Source organism: Rhododendron vialii, chromosome 1a (assembly GCF_030253575.1).
Source record: "Rhododendron vialii isolate Sample 1 chromosome 1a, ASM3025357v1".
Classification (NCBI taxonomy): Eukaryota; Viridiplantae; Streptophyta; class Magnoliopsida; order Ericales; family Ericaceae; genus Rhododendron; species Rhododendron vialii.
The window spans coordinates 15,428,474-15,437,726 of NC_080557.1; the positions used below are offsets into that span (position 1 = coordinate 15,428,474).

The following is a 9,253-nucleotide window of genomic DNA, read 5'->3' on the forward strand; positions in this document are numbered from 1 at the left end:
ATCCAACTTGGAGCATTTCTAATTTGGCAAAGACAAACTGCACGTGAAAGGAACAAGGACATTTTGACACGAATCTTTCTGTCAGCTGAAGTTAAGGGTGGGTAATCGAATAAACAGATCTTTACATAGCTTCGAACACATGGGAACCTTCTAACAACTGGGGAAACGACGACGTGATTTCATGTTATGGAGTATTTACTGCAGGAAAGGACAATCAAGATTGATTCCATTTCCACCAAAAAAACTCCGCCCCCTTGTTTTGGCTGAATAAGAACTAAATTCAGTAAAAGTAGCAATACAGCAGATTCCACAAGAACACATAAATAACGCACACACGTTCGCAACATCCATAGCACCTCAACTATATTGTGTTAGAGCACGACACAAGACAGAAAATAAAACATGTAAAAGAGGCTCCAACTGAACCTCAAATTTCTTAGCACTTTCACCCAGAAACAAAAGTAAACCACTAAACCCAGAGGAATATAGTCGAGAGTGACATATACAATTGTTACATCTCTTTTCAATCTTCAATCACAATTCACACATGTATGTACAATGCATCTTAGTATGTAACAACAAGGGATTGCAATTAAATCCGCAAATTGAACAGCATATCATGAATAAAATCATTCTTCTTTTTCCCCTTTCTCTAAAGAAGCAAAAGAGAATAGAACAGAAGAGGAGAGGGGAGGGGGAGATGCGGAACAACTAAGAAGCACAGATAAAAGAAAACAAAAACTTCACCAGATTCAACTGAACCAGTACCATCTCTTGTAAGTCACCGATGAAAAATCTCTCTTAACCAAACTACCAATAAAACTATTTATTCCCGTCCTAGCATGAAAGAGATTCCACAAGCCAGTAGAAACACAAGATACCAAAAATAAAAAATTCATAACCAAGCTTAACAGTGCGAACAGTTATCCACTCAATGATGATAAATCCATATGTTGATGCATTTGCAGAGGAAAGCATGTGTAAGAGTTCTCCAATTGTTACATGCATAGGTGGAAAGCAGCAAATGCATGTACACAGAAAAAAGATCAACGTAAAAATACCGTCGACCATCCACATCCAAGAAGCACATGGAAACTAATAGTATGCACACATGCGACAAAGAATGTCTAAAATATCAGGATGTGGGCACAGCATGGATATATGGGTAAAAAACAAATCTTCCATGAATATCTTAACATGTCATTTATATGAATTCTCTGTTCACAAACAACCAAAAGGTACGGAAATTGAAAGCTCACCCGAATGCTACATTAGTAATAGATGATCCAGCAAGAAAATCCACATTGGCAGATCCAATTCATAAATAGAAGCAAACAATCTCACCCATTCCGAACACTAATATCTCAGCTGCATCAGTTTATTACCAACGGTCCAACAGACACAGGTAACAAAGTAAAATAAAACCTATCAAATTAAGAACTACTATTTCATTCAGAATCAACAATATTACTACAAGAAACTTCTTCAGACAGTACGGTAATCAACAACCCAGAAAACATAACAAGACACAAGTCCAAGGGAAAACAGAGAAAGACCCATCACAGAAACAAAAACCCTAGCTCGCCTCGTGAATTCGAATGAAAAACCAACCCAAGCAAATAGAGGACAGCAGATGCAAATAAAATAGGACACCTATCAAATTAAGAACCATCACTTCATTCAAAATCCACTATTACTAAAACCTTACTTCAGACCATAAAAGATAAAAAGCCATCAATCTACGAGAAAAACAGAGACAGACCCATTAAGGAACACAAACCCCTAGCTCAGAAACACTCTGAATTCGAATGAGTCCTTATATAGTCATTTCAAATCCCAAATCCAACGTCAATGCAAACGTAAACTACCACACCTAAAATTTGAGCTACTCTCATTGAGTAATTATAGTCAATAACTTCATCTGAAATCCACATTTATTATATCTATAAAGGGAGATCAAATGTTTAGTGTACCTCTTTTTGAGGCTGGCTCCCACTTTTGATTCCAAAATTACCCACAAATCAATGACAAATGCATATTGAGAGTTAGGGCCAGATGTGTCCATTAGCATTTGAGTAACCAAACAACACTATCTATAACTACCCCATTACCCACGAATTTCTCTGCTTCGAATTCCATTGCCATACTTTCTCCATTTCAAAACCCATCGCCAATGTTGCTGTCTTCCAATTGCAGAAAAAGAAAAAGGTCGTCGGTTCTAACTTCTAAGCTCTCTTTCCCGTCTTCTCTTTCTATCTTTTCTTCCCATCTTGCAAATTTCTTTACTTTTATCACATTTCATATTGATTTTTTTGTATTTTGTTTAAGAAATGTCTGAACAAAATTCAATGTTGAATATCTAACTAATGTTGTTGACGTCTTCATAATCACTTGCACACACATCATGCATGCCTGGACGCTGCTAGTCCACATAAAAACAGCCCAATTCGAGCACAAAATCAACCCACGAGTACAGGAAATAATAGGCAAGTACAAAAAAACACCTATCAAATTAAGAACTATCACTTCCTTTAAAATCCATAATACCAATAAAAACTTCTTTCACACCATAAGGTACTCAACAACCCATAGAGCATAATAAAGACATAATAAGTCTACGAAAAAAAAAGAAAACGGAGAAGGACCCGTTATAGAAAACCCAAACCCTAGCTTGCGATTTCGACGAGTAGGCAGGAGGGGGAATCAGACGGGGCTGAGGAGCTGGGCGAGGGATGGCTTAGGGTCGGAGTTCATGCCGATGATGATGACGAGCGGGATGAAGCCGTAGTGGGTGATCACCTTGGCTTTCTTCATGGTCCAGTTCGTCCATTCCTTGACGGATTTGGCCAGCGACCGGTCCTCCGACGGCCTCGAGGAGCCCTTCGCCGCCTTGCCTTTTGCCTTCAGTGTGATCACCTTAGACGCCATAGAATCGATTCGAGTCGGCTCGAGCTCCCTGGAATGTAACCCTTGGGTTTTTGTAGAAAACGAGGGTTTGGCGGCGGTGGAGATTTTAATAGGAGAAGTTTCAGGATCTAAGGCCTCCTTTGGTCCTTCTTAAAGGCCTGGTTTGGTTCTTCTTAAATTGTTTAGGCTTAGTTTTTCAAAAAAAATAAAGCTTGGGTTTTTTTTTGGGTGTGAGTGTCATTGTTCAATTTTTTTCGCATTTTTCTTATCCGTTTTGCGTCAAATTTTCATAGATTTTCGTCTCGATAAGAGAAAAAAAAAATTATAATTTTTATCCAATAAATTTTAGAAATATCCAAAATTTAACACTTTTAGCTGAACTAAAAGTAAATAATTTTTATTTTTTCGATTTTTCTAGTCGAGACAAATTAATAATTCACACAAATTTAAAGCAAAACTAAAAAAGGCAAAATTTTTGGAATAAGGTAAAAGAAAAAAAAACCTTGGGCCTTCTTCTTTAAAAAAAAAAAAAAACTATATAATATTGCGGAAAAGCCTATTTGGTAGGTGAGATTTGAGAGTAGGATAACAATACTATCACCACGCACAAAACACTCACACACACTCATTCACAATAGGAGTGTCACTTATATTTGAAAAACGAAAAGCTAGGTACAGAATTTTAAAACACAATTCCTGACACAAATTTGTTTGTAATCGTTTATGAGCCAACGTGAATTGAATAGTTCTGAATATCAAGTATGGGTGGTGGAGGACCTCTCGATAACATATAGTACTAATATATTGCGGAAAAATTTTCAAATATATTTCCAAACTTCTACTTAAATGTCTCATAAAACATCCAAACATTTTAATTTAATATTTTAATTAAACATGTGAACTTCCTTGACGTTTTTAAAATTTCGACGATTGTCAATTTTCTGTACCAACGAAAAATGCACTGGCAATATAATAAAGAGATATACGATTGGGAGATATGGTGAATGGCTAACATGTTGTGAGTTGGGATTTTCAATTTCTTCATATTCTCCTCTTCATTGTTTAATTTTAATCTTCATTATTTTCCCTTCTATTTTCCAAGTTTCAAACATAACCTAAAATAGGTCCCTGTGCTACAAATTATGTGGATTTGGACGTGTGCATTTTGGTCACGAATCATATGGATATGGAGATTACATTCTACTCGTGTGGTCCTTTTTTAAGTGTTCGATTTCGTAAATTTAACTTTTTACGAAAACATATCATTACACTTCAAAAATTGTAACATACCATAATTAATCTTTATGAAGACATCATCATCATTACATTGTTTTTCACTTACTTTTCAAAAAGGAATTTAGTCCAAAGGGCAAAAAAGAAAGTTTATCAATTTTTACCCACTAATTTTTTAAAATAAACAATTATTAAAGGAATACCTAAAATGGAATAGTGAACTAAAAAAAGGGGAGTGAGGGAGTAATAGTTTTCAAATGATTGGGGTCAATTCGTACCAAGTTCAAACCACAAGGGTCAAAACGAAAGTTTCCTCCGTGCGAAGAGCTGGACAGTGGACCAACGAGAGAGAGTGGTTCTGAATTCTGATCGAGAGAGAAGACACACGAGACTGCAGAGAGAACTAGAGAGAGAGAGAGAGATCGAAGAAGACGAGAGAGAAGAAGAAGAAGAAGAAGACGAGAGAGAAGAGTGAGGATGGGGGGAGGAATGGAAGCAAACAAGAACAGGTTCATAGAAGAGTGGGGAGCCGCAAGGGAGAACCTCGAGCACAACTTCAGGTGGACCCGTCGCAACTTTGCCCTCGTTGGCATCTTCGGCGTCGCCCTCCCCTTCCTCGTCTACAAGGGCATCGTCCGCGACTTCGTAACTAATCTCTCTCTCTCTACCCATATGCTATTAATTTTGCTTCCTTATCTCGATCTGATACTGCCCTAATGTTTCAATTGTCGGACATGGCTATTACTACCATTTATTTTGTAGCTTCGTCTCTAAGCATGATGCTTTGATCCGTACGGATGTCGTCCCGTGATTTAATTTTTTCGTGGCTGTTGTCTATAGCTACTGAATTGGCTGGCGAAGCTTCCCGAGTAAAATTTGCGTGAACAATAGGTTTAGTACTCGCGATGCAGTTGGAATGGTGAACTCTGATGGAATCGGGATTCGAAAAGTGTAACTTTGGAGTGTTTGGACTGAAGGGAATTTAAAACTTATTGGTTTTGTGGTTTTTTAATGGATAGGAAAAGGCCCTAATGAAATCCATTTAGGGTGAGGTGAGTTCACGCTATATTCTTTGTCAGATAGACGCCAAAATACTACTTGTTTCCACTAAAAGTACAAAAAAAATACCATTTAGAAAACAAAGTTAAGGGAAATGAGTTGTCTTGAATAGTGGGTATTTTTTTATTGGAATACCGAAAATACTGTTTAGACTATAGCGTGTAACTCACCCTTAATATGGTCGACTTTGTGGTTAAACTTAAGGGAAAATGACGGCCGAGGACATGTTTTGATAATTAATACCCACCAAGGACATTTTCAGCATTAACAAATGTTCTTAGCTTGTCATTGACGGGTATTAATTATCAAAATACGTCCTGGGCCGTCATTTTCCCTAAACTTAATGTATTGGCCTATCCTTGTCTTGAAGTCTGCAATTGCCAGTGTGTCTGCAGACTTTAGCCTAATCTTTTGTTTTTTGTAGTTGATTTACTACGTATTCAGGTGATGAGAGTCGCATTCCTCTAGACTTTTAGTTGTTAGCTTGATATTCAGTAAAGGGACCAACCTGGAGATGAGAACAAGTGAAGATAGAACATAGTTCTTTTACTATTAAGGCAATAGGAGCATAATGTCCCAATTTTTTCCCCATTTGGTTGACGAATCAATTATTTCGAGGGATCCTGGTGCCTAAATGTTTTGCAAAATGGGGTTTGACAAATAGTTACTTGATAAATAGTTGTGGATGATGCCTTTTGCTTTCTGAGACATGGTTATTGTTCCTAAGATGTCATAGCCTCTCAAGAAGCTGCAAATTTCCTTTTTTGCCTTAGTGCTGGATTATGAATGAAGTTATGTACAGGCTTGTATTCCAATCACATATATTGATGAATTTGCATAGGTTTTGTGTCTTTAATTATATGTTTATTTTCCAAAGCTTTTGGGGAAACTATGTTTCCCTAGGACCCTAGCTTCAAATGCACAAGGAATAGTCTTGCAGAAGATCTCTTCAAACTTTTACAGTACTGGAGTTCATGCGAACTGAAATGGACTTTAATGGTTGTTTGATTATTAGGTGAAGAAAGCTTTTGTAGTGTTAGATTGCAAAGTTTTATTTTGGGATTTTGTCTGACTACTCATGTCTCTCAGGTTTATCTAGTGATCATCTCAGCCTTCCTCAATTTCTTATCAACTTCAAATCTGTCCTCCTGTTGTACATTTAATTGTATGGGCATGCAACATTGCAAAAGCTTACTGAAATATGTAAATTTGCTGAAAGGAGGCTTAATCGACATCATTATCCTGAATGATGCATCATGTCTATAAGTAATGACTGAGTTGCTAGATCTAGATCATTTATTTTTGCAGTGTCCAAAGGCCTTGATGTTATGGCATCGGCTGTTTCAATTGCCAAATATTTCTTGGGTGGCTTCAAGTCTCCAACTACTTGCTATCAATTGCTTTTGATTGCTTTTTGGGGTTTTGGACCCAACAAGAAGGGAAAATAGTAGTCAGGATTGTGTTGTGTTCTCTATCAGTTAGTTGGTCTAGCATGCAGAATATATTTGAGGATATTCCTTTATGGCATAGAGTGTGTTACTTGCCGTCCTTTTGTGCTTCAATATCTTTCCCCTATACGGGATAGCTGCGTTTTCTTTAGTAATTTCTAGCGTGTAGCTAACCCCAATTGATTGGAACTTAAGGCTTAGGTGGGTTTGGAATGGATATGCAGTTTTGTTGTCCTCTTGTATGTTTTCTTGGAGGACCATATGTGCTGTTTACCCAAGGGGAAATTCTTCAATGGGTGGTAGTTGGTTTGAAAAGATTAAGTTTTATAGATGTGTGGCACATTTTTTGTCCCGAGTCCTAATGGAACCTATCTGGAATAGTATTTCTGTCACTATTTCATGCAAATTATGTAGTGATGGAATTTATAGATCAACCCAAAAGCTTATATTGTATATTTGTATGTATGTTCTCCTCTATATGCGTACGTATCCTTCCCTCTCGTACTCTTCATGCATATATTCGTTTTCTTGTATGATATACATGTACATATTTACATATCTTTCTAACATTGAAATTTCATGCACGAAAAGGTGGCAACCAGATAGCTTTTTTAGGTATTGCACAGTTAATTACACTTACATCTTCTCATTATTAGAGTAATTTCAGGCCGCCCATGAGTATTGGGGTTATTAAACCATGCTCACCTGAGTCACGTTGATGGCTTACACTAAATTTTGAACAAGTGACATGCTTAACCATGACGTTAGAGCTTTGTGATTTGAACTGCCAAATACTCTCAATTGGTTGCAAGGGTTTTCATGATTCTTCTGAGTGCGTATAGTGCCATTCTACTTGGCAAAAATTCCAGTAGTAGCATATTAGTTGAGTGAAATGAAGCCCAAGTCATCTTCTCCCCCATTCCCTCTCATAAACACTCAAAATTTCAAACACATTCTCTCCATCGGATCCATAGAAACTCCCTAATTCTCATTGTGAAACCTTCCGACTTAGCATATTCCTTTTTATTTCTTTTTTCTGTTCCTTACTGATCTATCATACCCATCCTTTTCAGTCACGAATCTCTGTCTTGTCACAGAGGATCAATCCTTATCAAACCACCACCAATCCACCATGCACACTCACCACTGACCACCACCTTTCCACAAACTGCCCACCTTCATGCTTTCAAAAGTCTCCCTGTCACTCGCTGTCAATTGTCCGAGCATGTGGACCCGGTATGCAAGCTAAGTTCTAGACAAAATCCTCAGTCTGCTTTGTGGATATCCATTTTATTTGGAGAGTCTGTGCTTCCATAACTATTTTGAACTGATAGTGTAAGATCTTTTCACCTTTAACGGTATAATGAAAAGATTAACCCATTTAGCCCAACCACCCATGTCTTCTTGTCCTGGGTCTACCTTTTTAGTTAATTATTCCGGTAATTTCACCAACTCAGATATTAAGGCTTGGATTGTCGGGTATTTAGTCACCAATTCCTTTGTTTATCATTCTTTAGTATAGTTGCATGATTTTTTGTCTATTTAATCTTGAATAATATTCTTTGTGTATGAAGCATGAATTATTCTTTAATGTATCTTTAAAATTTAATGTACATAGTTAAATATTTTTTTTTTGTTGATTTTGTTTAGCGGAGAAGTTGTGAATCAATTGTAGGTTGAACTTGACGCTTTGGTAGGAAATCAAGCTAGTTTCATTGGCCGTTACATTTGAACACTTATTTCCTCCTCCCCAGCGAAAACCTGCTAACAGAGAGTGATTCTTGCATGAACATTGAAGTACTTTTCATTCCTATTGTTGCCGAAAGTTTTATTGAGGGTCTTAAGACTCTTAACAGCTTGGTATTCTTGGTGACAGCATATGCAAGACGAGGATGCTGGGCGGCCATACAGGAAGTTCCTCTGAGTATATCCTGCAACTGTTTTTTTCAATAATGGTGCTGAAGTGAAACTGTCTGGGCTTCCCTGAGTGCCACAAGAAGTGTGACTCTCACATTATGTGGACCTCAATTTTCTATTAATGCTCTGTTGCAAGCTTTTGCCGTATTGTGTTAACACTTTCCTATGGAGATTGATTGTCTTGATTTCAGTTGGCATTTGATGGTTACAGGCCTGTTTTTTTTTTGGTTTACCTTTGTTTGTATTTTGTTGATGGAACATCCGTCCTTGTGCATGGCCTCTCTCTGCATTTGTGTGTTGGTGATGCATGAGTTAGTCCAAAATCCTCTAAAGCTTTGGATGATTGCTTTACATTTTTTAAAATACGTTATGTAGTGCCACCCTATGGTTCTTGTGCCATGCTATGGTTCTTGCATGTGTCCTCATTTTTTAAATGCCCTCGTGTTTTATGGATCCGTGGTAGCGTTGCTTTATTGTGATACCCTTCAAGTCTGGCTGAGTGAGTGAATTTTGGTTCTTAAACAGATTTCGGAATCTGGAGAAACGGGTATGGGAAATGTGCTTTTATGCAGTGTGTCAAGCAGTTTTGAATATGAGATATGGACCTATCAAGCAGTTTCAGAAGAATGCAGTGATCTGCTAACAAAAGAGATCTGCTAACTTACAGATTGCAACTGCCGATAAAAAAA

At 37.4% G+C, this 9,253-nt stretch overlaps 2 protein-coding genes across 2 annotated transcripts; one reads left to right on the forward strand and one right to left on the reverse strand.

The window, feature by feature from the left end:
* Positions 1 to 2,512: 2,512 nt before the first annotated feature.
* On the reverse strand, positions 2,513 to 3,050 carry LOC131306448 (mitochondrial import receptor subunit TOM7-1-like). The gene has a single exon (XM_058332679.1). It carries the CDS (start codon positions 2,926 to 2,928, stop codon positions 2,704 to 2,706), a length of 225 nt encoding a protein of 74 aa, XP_058188662.1. The 5' UTR covers positions 2,929 to 3,050; the 3' UTR covers positions 2,513 to 2,703.
* Positions 3,051 to 4,419: 1,369 nt separating this feature from the next.
* On the forward strand, positions 4,420 to 8,963 carry LOC131306452 (uncharacterized). Its single transcript, XM_058332694.1, has 2 exons — positions 4,420 to 4,785; positions 8,524 to 8,963. Exons 1-2 carry the CDS (start codon positions 4,618 to 4,620, stop codon positions 8,569 to 8,571), a joined length of 216 nt encoding a protein of 71 aa, XP_058188677.1. The 5' UTR covers positions 4,420 to 4,617; the 3' UTR covers positions 8,572 to 8,963.
* Positions 8,964 to 9,253: the final 290 nt, after the last annotated feature.

Bases quoted from the DNA above. Each gene is read 5' to 3' on its own strand.
- LOC131306452 (XM_058332694.1), top strand. From the start codon at position 4,618: ATGGGGGGAGGAATGGAAGCAAACAAGAACAGGTTCATAGAAGAGTGG. The intron at 4,786-8,523 runs GTAACTAATCTC...TCTTGGTGACAG, and splicing joins AGGGCATCGTCCGCGACTTC to CATATGCAAGACGAGGATGC.
- LOC131306448 (XM_058332679.1), bottom strand. From the start codon at position 2,928: ATGGCGTCTAAGGTGATCACACTGAAGGCAAAAGGCAAGGCGGCGAAG.